The sequence below is a fragment of the Labeo rohita genome, chromosome 13, assembly GCF_022985175.1.
Source record: "Labeo rohita strain BAU-BD-2019 chromosome 13, IGBB_LRoh.1.0, whole genome shotgun sequence".
Lineage (NCBI taxonomy): Eukaryota > Metazoa > Chordata > Actinopteri > Cypriniformes > Cyprinidae > Labeo > Labeo rohita.
Genome location: NC_066881.1, coordinates 14,162,424 through 14,180,261, shown reverse-complemented (window position 1 = coordinate 14,180,261; position 17,838 = coordinate 14,162,424). Strand labels below are relative to the sequence as shown.

The 17,838-nt window shown below is 35.4% G+C and overlaps 1 protein-coding gene across 1 annotated transcript; it reads right to left on the bottom strand.

The window, feature by feature from the left end:
* Positions 1–268: 268 nt before the first annotated feature.
* Positions 269–16,851, bottom strand: tm9sf3 (transmembrane 9 superfamily member 3). Its single transcript, XM_051125778.1, has 15 exons — positions 16,623–16,851; positions 13,406–13,601; positions 13,100–13,222; positions 8,867–9,027; positions 8,547–8,624; positions 8,306–8,437; positions 7,930–8,096; positions 7,651–7,745; positions 6,863–6,993; positions 5,392–5,531; positions 4,881–4,949; positions 4,642–4,788; positions 4,351–4,434; positions 3,201–3,277; positions 269–2,220 (listed from the first exon to the last, which is right to left on the bottom strand). The coding sequence occupies exons 1-15, from the start codon at positions 16,713–16,715 to the stop codon at positions 2,153–2,155; spliced, it is 1,761 nt and encodes a 586-aa protein (XP_050981735.1). The 5' UTR covers positions 16,716–16,851; the 3' UTR covers positions 269–2,152.
* Between the last annotated feature and the right edge of the window lie 987 nt (positions 16,852–17,838).

Here is a 17,838-nt window from a genome sequence, read left to right as displayed (position 1 = left end):
TCAAATAGTTGCATCTCAGCCAAATATTGTCCTATCCTAACAAACCATACATCAATGATGTACAAATCTCAATTTCAAAACTGACCCTTGTGACTGGTTTTGTGGTCTATGGTCACATTTGTAAGGACAACAGCTTAAAAAAGGTGCTTTTGTACTAAAGAGCGTTGTTTACTAAGTTCCCTGCTAAAAGGTACAATAGAGTAGTTTCAGATTGATTCTTAAGCCAGGTTGTGATCATATTACAAGTTATTTTGACAAACACACGTAATATGTTAAAAACAGATGAAGCTGCCATCACACCATTTGTTTATTCTACTGAAAAGTGCAATCAATTACATACTGATTTGTGTGTAATTCTTGTAGTTCCCATCAAGTACTCAGCTGTCCTTGGGCAGAAATTTTAATTGACAACTTTTCCTTCATATATAAACCATGCCTACATAACCTCAAAAACAATGTTTATTTCTTTTTTCTCCTTTTTACAGCAAGTTAATATTGTGTTTAAAATGTCTCTTTAGACTTCACATGGAACATGACATGAAGAACCAGAAATCAATTTTTTAAACTGGGAGGAATGAGGTTTAGAAAAAGGCTTTGCCACTTCTCAAACTTTTTTTTTTTTTTAGTTACATACTGTATTTACACAATGGAACATAAGAAAAATAAGAACAACAGCTTGGTCTAAGTGTGTCTCCACTTAGTAACCATGAAAACATCTAGTAAAGTGTACAATAACTTCACTTTGTACAGTATGTCTGCAGATTTAGCATGTGTGCCTAAATTGTGTGACATTCACAATTTTGGTTCAGATCATGGATACAAAAATAAGCACGAGAGAGACGGCCGTCCAAGACGATGAATAGCCTTTCAACTCTTTAAATAAAAAAAACAAATCAAATAAAAAAAGCTGATGACTAACTCCTCTATGAGCAGCACAAAGTCAATGAAGCACTTATTTTTGAGACCATTCTACAAGATGCAACTGAACAAGGGTAGTGATGGGGGTCACCTAAAGTGTAATGATGCTAAAAAACAAACAAACAGAATCTGATCATATGATTTGGTGAAAAATTCATGCAATATCAGGCAAGATGTAACTGTGCCACCAAGCCCACCCCAACCTTCAAAAAAAACCTTAAACGAAAAACCTTAAACTGACTGTCCAAAAAAGAAAGAAAAGACACCCTTTAATAAATCTGTACAACCAAAATACATTTGGGATCTACATCTACAGTTACATTATTAAGGTTATATACATGGCCACCCCCCTCCATATATTATCTTTACGAGCAGACTTCATTCAAACCCAAACAACAACATAAGACTGAACTGGAAAAAGAAATCACATCACACAACCCATTAAAAACAATCTGCCACCAAACCATCATTTCAGATCACCAGTCTCACTAGAATCTGCTTGCGGATAGCGAACTCTACCTGATGTGTCCCGAGCTCTGTCCTGCTCTGTTCTGTGGATCTGAGCTACAGGAAAACAGACGCCCTCGAAAGGTAGAGCTAAAACCTGGCTGCTTCACATCGTATTGGTTTATCTATTTATTTATGAGCGAAAAGAAATCGTATTTTGGAATTTCAAACCACATTATGCTTTTGGTGTGATTCATAAGCATGTAAAACAATACTACAACAATGGCATTGTACGACTCTGTAATACAAAACAGACAAGCAAGAGGATGGACGTAAACCCCACTCTCCAATATTCTCATATAATAGAACAAAGGCTCTCAATACACTTTGGCCTCTTCACTGAAGAGAGCTAGACTATTCCATCAATAAAGATCTGTTCAATGGTTTTTAGGTGGGATAGAGTTATAAGAAATAGGAGCAACGCTGTGGTGTACTTTCTTTCCCCTTTTATCTGCATTTACCGCCTGCATTTCCTCTAGTGGGAAAAAAACGAAAAGCAGATAAAACAAAAACAAAACAAAAAAAGAAAAATAAAAAGTCCTGTTTATTTCACCTCTCATTTTACCCTTGTGTACGCATCATGCCGCAACTTTTAATTCATTGAGAAAATGGAAAACTAGATTTTGTACAAGATACCACAATCTCTTCTTGCAAAATAAATGGAGACTTTGTGCCCGCTTCGTTCGGGAGGAAGTGTCGGCTGATCCGCAGCGTCACTGCAGAGCTTCTAGTCGATTTTCACATTTGTGTAGATCTTCCTCACAAAGGCACTTGTTCCCATGTAACCCACCGCACCTAAAATAAAGAGATAAAGAGGCGATAGTCAAAATGTGTCAATTCCATTCCCATATAGTAGCATTATTGAACTTAAAGGAGAAGTTCACTTCCAGAACAAAAATTTACAGATTTACAGAATTTACTCACTCCCTTGTCATCCAAGATGTTCATGTCTTTCTTTCCTCAGTCGTAAAGAAATTATGTTTCTTGAGGAAAAGTGGACTTCAATGGTGCCCCCAAGTTTGAACTTCCAAAATGCAGTTTAAATGCAGCTTCAAATGGCTCTAAACGACCTCAGCCGATCGGTCATTTTTTAAACAAATTGACAATTTATATACTTTTTAACCTCAAATGCTCGTCTTGTCTCGTCTCTGTGATGCGCATGCGTAGTCTGTGTTATCCGGGTCAATATAGTTAGGGTAGGTCGAAAAACTCCCATCTCATTTTCTCCGTCAAAATCATCCTACATTGCCATTTTTCCTTTTTTTTTGTAAAGGGCGTTTGATGTTCTTTGGATGTTCACTTTGTAAACACTGGGTCGGTATATCTGCACTGATGTAGGACAATTTTGAAGTTGGGGAAGAAAACGAAAAGGGAGTTTGGACATACTCTAACTGTATTGACCCAGAAAAGTTACGCAGACCTAGACAAGACAAGTGTTAAAAGGTATATAAGTTGTCAATTTAGTTTAGAAAATCGCCAATTGTTTTGCTAGATAAGACCCGTCTTCCTCAGCTGGGATCATTTAGAGCCACTTGAAGCTTCATTTAAACTGCAGTTTGGAAGTTCAAACTTGGGGGCACCATTTAAGTCCATTATATGGAGATAATTCCTGATTTTTTTTTCCTCCTCAAGAAACAATTTCTTATCGACTGAAGAAAGACAGACACATCTTGGATGACAAGGGGATGAGTAAATTATTAATTATTATCTGTACATTTTTGTTCTGGAAGTGAACTTCTTTAAAAGGAGAAGTGATTCTGTTTTCTTGTACTCACCACACATGATTCCCAGAGCAGTACTGAACACAGCCATGTAGCCAAAATAGAATGATGTCTGAAATAAGCCATACATCCTGAGGAAAAAATGAGTATAAGAACATTATTGGTATCAGATCCCACATCTACACACAGACAATTAATAAATCAATTAAATGAGTAACATTTTATACTTTTCAACTTTCTTTTACAACGTATTTGCAGTTCACACAAGTTACTAAAATGCGTAAAAAGTGCTACTTAAATTTAAGTATGTTCCTCACACATTTTTATTAGGGCTGGGCAAAAAAAAAAATTTGCTTTCTCGATTTTAATCTATTGTCATTTTTACAAAACAACATTGAATTTTAAATCCCAAGAATTGATTAGTCTAGCCTGTTTTCAGTTAACAGCTTGTAAACCATGATATGTAATGTCACATTTGCCTCAGAAAAAAAAAACATATTTGGTGACCATAAACTCGTTAGTCATCTAGAAAAATTAACTCTAAAAAGGGAGCATTTTGCCTAATATATGCACCAACATATTCATTAGAATGTTTTACTGTTCTTTAATGTTTAATTTATGTTTTTATGACAGCCACCATTTAAATGTTTATATAAAAAAAAAAATAATAATAAAATAATTTAAAAAAAAATAATAAAAAATATAATTATGTAACTGTAACTTTCTATTCTAAATTTTAAATTCTAAAAACTTAATTGAGTGTAGTTTAAGAATTTGTATACAAATCAATTAATTTTGACCTTCAATATTATAGTAATGTAGTACCAACTGACTCTCATGTATATTTTACAGCATTAGTTGATTTCCTAGAGAAAATGTATCATGAACTGTACCGGATATATATATATATATATATATATATCCAAAATAAGCAATATCGAATCAAATTGGAAAACAAATCGCAAGCTTGTGAATCAGAATTGAATAGTATTGTTAGATTTGTGTCAAAACCCAGTCCTAAGTTTTGCAAAGCAAAGTGTTTTTTTTTTTTTTAGAAAACAGCAGCTTGGAAATTCCACAAAATATGTTTTATGGTCCATAAAAGAAAGGAAATACATTTCGAGTGACTGAGGGTGAGTAAATTAGTCATTTAAATTTTGAATATTCATATAATGGCATTTGAAGAAAAGGAACTAAAACTCACTTTGTTTTGAAGAAATAGTAGTAGAAGGAGTACATGTAAACATAAACTGCTGTTGACGCTGCAGAGAGAAAGCTTGTCCACTGCCTGAAAAACAAATGTTTAAAATTACATTAATCTTAAAACAATTACTGTCATTTTGTATCATGATGTCATCTGGTTATGATGCATTTATGTCCCTACAAACATGTGGCCTGATCCCAAGTACCCTTGGGAGGACAGATGTGAAAACAAATTAAACCGCATGAGCAAAACAGCATTCTAAATACAATATGGCAAGTAAATGCTCCTTACCATCTGTAGTCCTCTGCATTGAGAAGGAAGTAGGTACAGACGATGGTAACACAGACAGTAACAATGCACAGGATCACCAGAACCAGCATCATAAATCCATACACATAGTAAATCTTGTAGGCCCAGAAAGATGTGAAGATGAAGTACCTTTAGGAAGATGTGAGGTGGTTTTTAATCTTGTAGATATTCATAGTAGTTATGGGTTTAATCTAAATCCAGAAACAAATGTACAAACTTACATCTCAATGAATATTGACCCGAATGGAAGGATGCCACCTAGACACACAATAACTGCCGGCTCCATGAACCTGCCAATCATAGAAACATTTAGTAACAAGACAGATTTATTTACAACAATCTATAACAGGAGTGCCTAAACTCGGTCCTGGAGGGCTGGTGTCTTGCAGAGCTTAGCTCCAGCCCCAGTTAGACACAACTGAACTAGCTAATCAAGCTCTTACTAGGCATACTAGAAATTTCCCAGCAGGTTTGTTGAGGCAAGCAGGATCTACACTCTTCAGGACACTGGCCCTTGAGGGCCAAGTTTGGGCACCCCTGATCTATAACTATCTTTTTATCTAATGATAATTACATTATGTAGAAAAAATTTACAGTCAAATTACTTGGATCACATTTGCATAACTTCTGTAATTATAGACAACAAAAATTAAAAAGTGGTGAATTTGGCACAATAAGACAACTGAGCATGTTTGCAGCAGTATGTGATGCACAAATCATGGATGATGTTACCATTTCTTCTCAGGGATGGGTCTGGGTACAGCATTGACCCTACAAGGAAAGTTGGGCTGGCCAGAGAGGTTCCTGCCCAGAATTGTCCCCACCAGGTTCAGAGGTAGAATTACAAAGAAACAGATGCAGCAGACTGCAACCTAATCAAATAAATGAGAAATAAGACAATATATCAGATGCAACAATAATTTTACCAAGCAATTAATGCTGTAAGACTGCTAAGGAATACGTGTAATATCAAGCGCATTAGAAACTACAAAATGACACTACCGTCCCTACAACCAAATTTAATAGTGCAAAAAAACATATACAATGTACAAATAAGTGACTGTCTTTATTTACAGTGTTTGAGTCATCTGAATTGTAATAGTTTCAGTCTAGTTTTAGTCGATTAAATATCATAAGATTTTAGTGGAGTAAATCTACAGTAGATTTAGTTGGCTAAAATTTAATGGGTTTTGTTACAGTGTAATTGCATTTATTAAGCATTTCTCTAAAATTACCAAACTCATTGTATGGGTTAGACACAGATTTAACTGTTGTGACATGCAACATGACTTTATATTAAAATTAAATGAAACCGCTTCTCATAAAGAAACAATTTTATTTTCATTTTCAATGAAATGCCAATTACATAGACTATCTATGCATTCTTTATAACAATTTGTTTACCACATTCTTCATTCTTTCAACCAGACAATTTTTTTATAGAAATACATTTAGATTAATCTTTATTAGGGCTACTAAAGTGATTCAGTCAAGAGCAGTGAGTGATTTTCTGTCTTTCGTTTGTTGCTTGATTAACATCAATGCCACACACAATAGCAACTAAATTAGGCTGCTGTCCCTTTAAAACCGAATGCACGGATCAATGTACTGATACACATTCTATATTCTCCCAACTGTTTCTGCTCACCTAATATGTAATCGAGAGTGTTTACATGAATACTCATCAAAATGGACAATTTGACATCATTTTGTGTATTTCTCCGTTCATGAGACGCAGAAAAGTATTTGCGTGCTATGTGAGAGGCGCTGTTTTGACGTGTGCGTTCAGAAAACCGAACTACTGAGTTCTCTTTTGCGTTGTCAAATTTATCCACAGGCCTCCCAGAAACTGGCATTTTTGAACATTTAATGAGACGCGCAGCAAGTGTGTGCTAGCTTTGTTCCGCCGGATAGATCAATAGGCGGAATGAATCTCTTCCCAAATCGCCCCTATTAACATTTTCACCTCATTTTATTCGTTTCGTCATAGTTTTTGTCATTCAAAAGAAGTTTTTGTTTCATTTTCAACTCGTTTTTGTTGGCGTAAAAATGGCATTTACGAAAATTATGACGAAAATTATTCAGCAACCAACTTAACACTTCTTACTTAGCAGTTGATCTCAATTGTAAAAACATATATGTACATTAATGTAAATGTAAGTATGTAGGAATATACACTGTATACGCCAGATGAACATCTCACCATGGTGCCGAACGGGATGGCTCTGGAGGCATGGTAGTAGATAGCGATGAAGTTGATGAAGAATGCTGTACCGCACACCATAGCAGGAATCAGAAAAGCTCCTATGAACATCTGCTTTATCCATCTCCTCCCTGTACAAATTATGTAAAATAATTTACATAAGTAACAATGAGAAAAAAAAAAAAGGATGTACACAAGTTCACCTTGCTCTATTTCTATGACACCTTCAATTGGCTACATTAAAGGCCCTGCTATACTTTTAGCAAAATCAAAGAATCTGCGACTGTGACAGCATTTCTAACAAAATCGGGCCAAAACAAAGTTCGTTTCGGGAGCTTCTACAGGTAAACACCTTCAAAATACCATTTCTCCAGTTCATTTCTTCTATTCAGTCAAAGCCAGATGTGAGTAAACAAAGCATGAACACACTGGAGAGCTGCTTTATAACAGAAACTGAAATATTTACAAAGCGAATACAAAGCTGATCAAACATATCTAAATAATGGTTATGATTAGATTTATTCTTAACAGCTGTTTTCTCACTGTTATCTTTTTTGTTGTGTGTTTGTTCTGTTATTGATAGGAAAGTGAGCAGCACATATTTGCAGACTCATCGAAACACTGCTCCCAGCAACGTGGACATTTTTCCACAAGAATGAAAAATAATTTTGTTCTAACAACATCAGATCCTCAACTGCTTACATTTCTATTTCATGTCTAGCTAACACCATTAAAATGATATTTGGAGATTTCCTTATTGCAAATGTTAATGATGTTAGTTTGCATACCTCCTTGTTTTGCATATAGACTTCCACCAAAGTAGCCATTGACTGGAGACGTGGCAGCATAAACAAATATGGCTGTGCTCAGCATGGACCCTCTCCTGCAATAGCAAACATAAAATTCCTTTAAAAGGCACCTAGGGAAATGTGTGAACTAGATGTTATCTAGGACCTTAAGATCTGTCCAAATGTATACTGTGCTTATGCTTAGTCACGATAATAAAACAATACATAGGTATAGGCAAGTAGTTTATGATTGCCCTATAAATCATAGGTCAAACTTACTCTGTATACAAGTCCTCAATCATGGCCAAAACGATGACTATGAGGGAAACAGAGAAGATCTGACAGCCAGAGCCAATGAGGGAGGAGAAGATCAGTGGGTGACTGGATGGCCTGAACACATCACCATGAACCTGCTTCCATCCGTATTCATCACCAAGATCACGATCCTGATAGCGAGATATAGAAAAACAATGTGTGTTGAGTTTGACAAAATGCGGAGAGCAAGATGACAACCCTGAGAGAAGCACAACATTAAATTATGGAGTTGTTACCACAACTAAAACTCATTAGTCATTGTATGGTTGTGAATTAACTAATTTATCACAGACGTGCATAAAATAAAATGTGAATAATAACGTATTTCAAAAGTGATCACCATGTCATCCATTTCCTCTTCTTTGCTGTATCTGGCGTAGTCTTTCCTTAATGTCCTCATCAGGATCATTGAAACAAGGCCAACCAGGAAAATCACCATCATGAAGGAGTTGAATATTGAGAACCAATGAATCTGCAAAACCACACACACACACACACAAAAATTACATTATATTTAATGTATCAATCAGCACATTTTACATCTGTTCGAAAGATGTTATCAAACTAAATGTGGCACTTACTCTGTGTTGAAAGAAAGATGGATCAAGGTACTTGTCAAACCTATCCTCAAATTTCACATCAGATTTCTTCCACTTCACCTGTGAGGATTGCCAAAGAGATTGTAATATTATACATTTGTATGAGAGATATCTATAAAAAAACAAAAAAAAAACACTGACTTCTTTCACACAATAAGCATTAGTATGCATTTTGTATGGGTAAAACAGCATGTTAAAAGTACAAGAAAACAAAAATAAAGACAAACCACACAAAGCTGCATTTCAAGTGACAATTTAACAAGCATTAGTAAATATTAGCAGGTTTCTGAGGCTTTACTTACTGAGTATGACATGGGAATTCTTGTGTTTGGCACAAGCTTGACCTTTCCCTCGCTGGTCAGGTTAACATCCACAATTCTATTCCCATTGTGTCCAATCTCCAGCTTTTTGTAAGTCCAGAGATAATAGTCCTCACCATTTTCATCAGCTTCACCGACGATTCCTTAAATAATCCCACAAAACAATTTTCACTTCAGTATGCAAAAACTTCACATAATTTCAATCAACTTTATATTATTAGTTGAAATAAACAAGCAAATTAAATCCAATAAAATGAAATCAAAACTGACACTGTTTATTCAATATCTGTCTCTTATACTTTTTAATCAAAATGTATTAACTTTCTCTGCCTCTGAAATGCCTGGAAAAACCACTAATACCACAGTTAGATTTTATAATCCAACCTAATAATAAGTAAGTCTGCTGTACATTATTTCTTCTTGAATGTGTATCATTTGAAATGCTTCACATTTTGCAAATGCCATTTCACATTGTCATTTCAAGTAAAGAAGCAACAGAAACATTTTCATGCTTTTGAGACAAACTTACTATTATGCATATCAGGTCAAATACATGTTATATGTGACCTTGGACCGCAAAACCAGTCTTAGGTAGCATGGGTGTATTTGTAGCAATAGCCAACAATACCTTATATGGGTCAAAATTATTAATTTTTCTTTTATGCCAAAAATCATTAGGTTTTTAAGTAAAGATCATGTTCCATTAAGATATTTTGTAAATTTCCTACCTTAAATACATCAAAACAATTTTTGATTAGTAATATGCATCGTAAAGAACTTAATATGAACTGTAAAGGCGATTTTCTCAATATTTAGATTTATTTGCAACCTCAGATTTTAGATTTTCAAATAGTTTTATCTCTGCCAAATATCGTCCTATTCTAACAAACCATACATCAATGGAAAGCGTAATTATTCAGCTTTCGGATGATGTATAAATCTCAATTTCAAAAAAATGGACCCTTATGACTGGTTTTGTGGTCCATGGTCACATATCTATAGTTATATCTGCTTCAAAAACCATGAAAGAAACAAAACAATGAAAGATACATCTTAAAAACTAAACAAAAAATATCTCACTCAGGTGGCAGTTAAAGACAATTTCTTTTCTTCCCATAATCAAATTTCCTTAATTCATGAGTAACTATTAGAATGCCTAATAATCTTACGGCTCTTTCTAACTGAATGGTTTTACAACAATCACACCCAGCAAGTTGCATTTCTTTAGTGCTGTTGAGTAGTAACAATTTGTTAAAATGACCCCTGGAGGGAAACAGCATGGTTAAAATATTTCAATAAACTGATTTCCCTTTAAGGCACTACAAGGTCTGCTTTTTTCTGAGAACTAGGCACCAGTTCAGCAACATTATTTGAGGTACAAGACAATTTGAATAACGTGAGATGTTGTTCAGTGGATGGGACGCTTCCAGAAAAACATAAAGCTATTTTATCAGCTCACAGTGGATCTCAAAGAACTTTCTAAAGCATTTCTGTTCCACCGAATTGAGTCCCCCACCTGCTGCTCTCACAGAAGTTGTTTGTTGTGAAGAATTATGTGTAGGCTCCAAGATGCTATTGAAAGTGGCTTGTTTCTAGAGAAGTTTCCAGACGTACGGAGGCTTACGGATCTCTCAAGAGGTCTCCTGAAGTGTTTTTTGGGAGTGGACATGCTTTGCACATATGCTGCTGACATAACCATTTCCTGATTAACCGGGAGGAGACGCTCAGCAGCCTGATGGAGGATGGGTTGGAGCTGGGTGAGCTGTGTTAAGGGTTTGCCAGAACGCTCCAGAATCAGCATGAGCTTAAAACTGATTCCAATTTAGAAAGAAATCTTTGAGTTCTCCATGATCAACACCATGAAAGGGTACATCAGTGATTTTGAATGTTTTGCTAACCTCAAAGGCTTCATAAACAGATTCACCTTGTGACCAAAGGTTCAAAAGACAACAGCATCCAGGGTTGGAGCAGTGCAAGCTGGGATGCAGGGCAGACACTAATAAAGCTGTTAACTTGCGGAACATTCGGGAATAAATGGCGGATTTTTTTCTCAAAAATTTCCACTTTCACTTAGCCTGATGCTCATCATAGGACACAACATCCAGCATTTTGATGACCTCAAATGTTGCATAATGGACAAATCGATACTTCTCGTCAAAAACCACCATGAATAGGATGTCCCAAGAGACCCTTAATACAGGCCCAGATACATATAGACGTTCTCTGAGAAGATGAATCCCAAGAACACCTCAAATATTAGTGTCCAATGCATTCTTATCATCGGTGAGGTGTACAAAGTTAACCGTACCCCGGAGAGCAGTTAGTAAATTTGCCACTGCACATCTGCACAGCAAAGATGGGCCCAAACACAAAGAATGTCATACGCACCAGAATTTCAATCACATTTTGGTGAAGGTCACCCATGAACAAAAACCCTCATCTAGTCATTCAGATGACTAAAATGATCATCATAAAACTGTTCATCATTTTTGTTGTTTGTAATAACAGATTTGTCTCAAATATATCTTTTTTACCCTTCACATTTGCTCTCTCAGTTTCGAACTTTCTCAGCTGAACAGTTTTGTTATTTTTAGCTACATTTATTTGAAAAATTCTGTAATTGAAATCAAGCTGAAATAAATCAAAATTAGATACAAAATTAACCTAAAAATGTTGCCCTGGCACATAACTGAAGTAAGTTCAAGTCCAAGTACAAAAATTACTAAAACTGAAATAAGTAAATTAAATTAAACCTATACAGAAATATAAAAAAAATAATTAAAAAAAAAAATGACAAAAGCACATAAATTACTCAAATTAAAAAAAAATGAAAATATAAAAATAAACATCAATAGCATAGCAATGTTTACACAAAAGTCACTTTTTTCAAAGTAGCTTTCCGTTAGTCAGCATGGCATATTTGTGTGACCAACCTTAACATGAGCAAAATCTGCATAGGGAACCTTTTTGCCCTCAAGCGAAACTCTTGAACGTGTGGATTCTTGTTAAAATGATCAATAATTAATTTGTAGAGCAATGGTTTATGTGACTGCACTTTTACTCAATAACATCATACACAGTTGAGTTCAGAAGCTTACATACACCTTGCAAAATCTGCAAAATATTGATTATTTTACCAAAATAAGAGGGATCATATAAAATGCATGTTATTTTTTATTTAGTACTGACCTGAGTATAATATTTCACATAAAAATGTTTACATATAATCCACAAGAGAAAATACTGAATTTATAAAAAAGACACACTTGATTCTTACTACTCTTACTTACTATGTTTGTTACCCTCGTTTGTGCTTAACAGTTAAACTGTCCGCTGTTCTTCAGAAAAATCCTTCAGGTCCCACAAATTTTTTGGTTTTTCAGAGTTTTGGGGAATTTGAACACTTTCCAACAATGACTGTATGATTTTGAGATCCATCTTTTCACACTGATGACAACTGAGGGACTCATATGTAACTATTACAGAAGGCTCAAACGTTCACTGATGCTTCAGAAGGAAAAAATGCTAAATTCAGAGCCAGGGGTGTGAACTTTTGAACAAAATAAAAAAATTTTTTATTTTGCCTAAATATCATATTTGTTTCATTTAGTACTGCCCTTAAGAAGCTACAGAAGATACTTACATGTTTCCCAGAATTAAATTAAATTTACCCTGATCTTCAAATTCAAAAAGGTTTCACCCCCCAGCTCTTAATGCATTGTTTTTACTTCTGGAGCATCAGTGAGTGTTTGAACCTTCTGTAATAGTTGCATATGAGTCCCTCAGTTGTCCTTAGTGTGAAAAGTAGGATCTCAAAAATCATACAGTCATTGTTGGAAAAGGTTCAAATACACAAAAATGCTAAAAAACCAAAGAATTTTTGGGACCTGAAGTATTTTTCTGAAGAACAAACAAAAAAACAAAAAAGCTGTGGATCAGGTAACAACATAGTATTAAGAATCAAGTGTATGTAAACTTTTAAACAGGGTCATTTTTATAAATTCAACTATTATTTTCTCTATGTAAATATAAGATCAGAACTAAATAAAAAAATAACACGCATTTTGTATGATCCCTCTTATTTTGGTAAAATAATTAACATTTTGCAGATTCTGCAAAGTGTGTACATAATCTTCTGACCTTAACAGTACAAAACAGAAAATCTGAAAACAAACCAGTGCCAGGGTTTTGTCCAGTGGCTTCATGGTTACTCACCCCAGATGGGAAGGTCATCTATGTACATTTGGTACCAGTAGTGGTTCTTGATGGCATAGACAAACGCATCTCTTTTAGGTTTGTCAAGTTCAATGTCACAGTATGTTGTCTGCATCACCTCATCTGTAAAAGACAAATCCACACTGAATTTTTACAATCACCACAAGAGCAACAAGACCTACTAACCAACAAAATCTGAATGAGCTACAAATTTAATTTACATAGCACGACAGTTTAATACTCATGCATTTGATAAGCTTCATTTGAATAGGTTAACACACTAGACATATTAACGTACGGCCATACCTTTGAACTTGATGTCCAGGCCGCTGAACTCCAATTCAACTCCCTGCAGCGCCTCTCCTAACGTCTCATGATAGTGACTAATAGTTTTCTTGGTGCCCACGCAGAACGGTAGGGAGAAGTACTTATAGGTCTCCTGTCGGTTGTGATAAGGGCCCACTGTATTCATCCATAGAACCACCTCCTCTTTATCTGTGTACTGCAGAAGAAAGAGAGCAGTCATCAGCTACCTGTTTCAAATATCAGCATCTACTTCTTTGTGATGCTAAATCAACTCTAGGATGTCACCATTTGAAAGACAAAGTTTTAAAAAAATAGGGTAGCAATTAGCCTTCTTTTTTTTTCTTAAATAATTCAAAAATACTTCAAATTGAGCAAACTAACATCATTTCTAAATGCAGACACACACACACACACACACAACACAAAGAAAGTCTGCTGTCCAGGGCTCAAGCACTAACGTAAAAATTACATCACTGATTCAAGATGAAGTCAGCTGGCAGAAAAGAGATTTTAGAATTGAGACAGACAAAATTATGAGACGTTGCCAATCCCTCAAGCAACAGCAAAATAATCAAGAGACCATGCCTGAAGGGAAAAACTGCTTCAAAAAAGGAAACTGGTACAGTTCTTTAACACTGCACTTCACAGTCTTTAGATAAAATATGTGCATCTTCCAACTGGACAGACAAGCAAATTTTATACATTACTGTTCCAAAAAAAAAGGTAAATGGATAAGTCCAAAGAGTTTTAGATTATTGGCTGCACTGCAATTCCTGCAATACACATCCCACCAGATATTTCCAGTGTAGTAAACTCCATAAATTACATCAAACTTTCAAATACAAAAGTTTTTCCAGTTATTTATATGTAACATTTATACAAAATATACTGCACACAATTTTGTCTAGTGACCAATATGATGTACTAACCATTCGAGTAAACTGTGTCATCATTATTGACATGAGAAGAAGTATAGACTGCTCACTGACATACATATTCAAAAGCTGCTGCCAAACCAGTTTGTAGAATTTGCAGAATAAAGTACACAGAACCTATGACAGAGGCGTTTGGAAACAATGCTTGCATTTCTGTGGTTATCAGTATCCTATTGCATGTTTAACAATATTTCTTATTCATAACGAAAGACACTTTATTTAGGCATATAACAAGACATTAGACACAATAGGTAAACCACTAGAGATTAAATGTAATTGATCCAGGGATATAAACAATCTTGATGCAGAATGGAGATTTCATTTTTTGGGGTGAACTATCCCTTTAATTCTCTGAATTAAGAATTGAAAGAATTACAGCAAAGACAGGGCGTGAACCTGAAAATCAGGTAGTGTTACAACATCCTATCTGAATCTAAAGGCCATTACAGCAGCACTTGCGACACTGGATGCACTGGTCTAAACAAAATGAAATGAGAATAAGAGGAAGAGAAGACAAGTGCATGGTTGTATCCATGAAACCTTAAACACCGTCTCCCACGCTAGAGGTTTTCTCATTGGCACTGGTTTGAACAAAAAAAAAAAAAAAAAAAAAAAAAAAAGAGCCCATTAACCACTAGAAATCCCCAGATCTCTTGAGACACCATATATGAGAACTTTTTTATGTACTATAATAATTCATCATCACAGATTATGTGTGGTACTGAATACTTCCAGTAATATTATGAAAGCTATGAAAGAGGCTGCAATAAAATGGGAGATTTAATCTTTGTAAATAAATACCCCATAATCAACTTGTCTAAAACGATCACGCGTCATACCACAGTTTTTCATATTCCAGTCAAGAGTGAGACTATACCTGACAACATCAGAGATGCTAATGAATTTGTAAGGAACTTTAGGACAGGAAAACAACATTCAAATCCACCCTCAAAATGCTGTCTAAGTAGGTCCTGACACAAATGATATTTGGACAGCACTTAAAGTCACAAAGAACGGAAGCATCAGCAGATATTTTCTGTATTGTATTACACCCGAATGTAACAGACAATCAAAAAATAAACATTTAGAAAAGTGGAAGGCGGGGTCTTGGTTTTCTGTGTGCATGTTTGATTGGATTTTGAGTTGTGGGAGAGCTCTAGTTATGACATTTTAATTAAACATTACATGGTCACTTTAAAAAAAAAAAAGAAAAGAAACATGCTCAGATTAATTGTTTGCAATAAGATCTATAACAAAAGATCTAAATGCATTTAGATTTATTTGAATTTTCAATTCACAACGACTTTAAAGTTGTCGCAAATCCAAAGCAAACATTGTTATCAATAGGACTATAAGAACGCAGTGTAACTATATATTATATATAGAGAATGTGTAAATGGCTGCAATAAAAAAACTTGTTAATTGATGTCTTGCATAAAAAAAAAACTTAACTTAAAGACAACCAATGTTACTGCACTCTAAAAAACTGAAACAAAAAAATATTTTTTGGTTGTTATTAAATATGTATTTTGATAATGTTATAGGTGTTACCCAGGGCTCTGTCATTGTGTAATTACTGATCACAAAAATTACACGGCGTACCAATATACCCTACCACTGCACAGCAACAAACACATTTATTAGCTCAGATAGGTTGGTACATTGACATATTATGATTAAATGTCATACAGCTAGAAACTGTAACGTTAAAATATAGTCACCAAAACGTCATCGAGGTAATGTTTGTACATCGAGATGTATTTCTACAGTAACATTCTAGCAACCAAAGCTGCTTTTTACTATAAATGTAACCAAGTTTTACAGTATGTCAGTCATATAAAAGCTTGGACGAACCGGATATGTGTACAGACGGACATATTTTAGCTAACGACGGTTAGCCGACCCCTCAGAGTAACCTCACACAAACACAAAAGAAACACACAGTACACGAATCACATTGAGAGGTTATGACTAGAATAGCGTTATACTTGTCATAAATCATAGGAAGAGATGAACCCAAGGATTGCGAGCACTGCCCTGCTGTTTGCACAACATAATGTAATGGGATAGCTGATGCTAAGCTAGCCACGTAGCTTCAGATGTGCTTAGCATTTCTAACACCGACACGGCACAATGAATCAGTCACCGCGTCCACTGATTTGGATTTATTCCTGTCCTTCGCTGTTAGACACTTTTGTCAAAGCGACCAGCCTAAAATCTAACGTCTCTCGAGACTATACACAGCGAACACAGAAGGCTTCTCGGCCCGCAGTTTATCTTACCTTATGGTCGTGTTCATCTGCTCGAACTAGCAGCAATGAACTAAAAACAGTCGTCAGGACCACCACTCCAATCGTCCACCTGCAGAGCCCCATGGTTTTCTAGGGAAAATTCTGCGACTGATTTGAGATGGTATCTTTTTTGGGGGCTATCCCACCTTCCTTCTTCCTGGTTCTATGACAGTGGTTGTCTTAAGATGCACACATTCGAGTTTGTCGTAAAACTGCTCAGCGAGTGATCAGCGCGTTTCCCGCTGATTGGTGGGAAGAGGTCACGTGGTTAAAGTGGACCTATCGCTGGAGAGAGCGGTGAGTAAACGTTGAGGAAGGAAACCCACCGCTTTGCCACCCATGGCCACGTCATCTGAGCGCAAACAGAAGTGGTGGAAAGGCCGGCTGCTTAGCAGGATGTAAAACCACACTACATGAGTGTTCATTGATACAAACTTTACATGATGAAGTGAAAGGTTACGCCCAATCAGCAAACTTGTCACTGCCATCTTAAAACTGTAAAAAAAAAGCATTAATTAATTAAATGTTAATATAAGCTTACAAAATAAGACATTTAAAAACAGCTTCAGTTATGAATACAAGAGTTGTGAAACCCCAGAGAGCTGCCATATCTATTAATCGTGTTTCAGACGTGGCAACTTTCTGTGTTGTTTGTCCTTCACATTACATGACTTCAGAAGACTTGTGAAACGCCTCTGTAATATAGCAGGGATCCCTCAAAGTTTTTTCCCCCCAACTTAACCTCTCCATAGTAGCCTCCCCTGGTATTTTAAGCTGATGTAAAAATAATTTATCAACACATTTGTATGTTCGTCGTCCTCTAGTGTTGGTTAACAGTCACATACATATAGACAAATAAATAAATAAATAAATAAATATCTGAAATATTTTACTAAGTGTTTTAGTTAGATTGTTTTTATTTATTTATTATTTATTTTAATTTTAAAATTTACATTTAAGATTACATTTTTATAATTGGTTTTTTATAAGCTCAGTAACCCCCTACAGTTTTTTCATGAACCCTGAGGGGTTTGTCAACTGCTGTTTGAGAAACTCTGTTGTTGTTGTTGTTTAGAGAGATAGTGTAGCATTTTGGCCAATACCTAATTACCAAAACATTTGTCTTGCAAAGTAGTTGAGATACCTTGAGAGCTGAACTAGTTGAGAACATCAAAACATCAGGGTTTCTGCGGGTTTTATGCAGGTA

Bases quoted from the DNA above. Each gene is read 5' to 3' on its own strand.
- tm9sf3 (XM_051125778.1), bottom strand. From the start codon at position 16,715: ATGGGGCTCTGCAGGTGGACGATTGGAGTGGTGGTCCTGACGACTGTT. The intron at 8,438-8,546 runs GTAAGTGCCACA...GTGGTTTTGCAG, and splicing joins CATCTTTCTTTCAACACAGA to ATTCATTGGTTCTCAATATT. The intron at 8,097-8,305 runs GTGATCACTTTT...TCTCGCTATCAG, and splicing joins AAGAGGAAATGGATGACATG to GATCGTGATCTTGGTGATGA.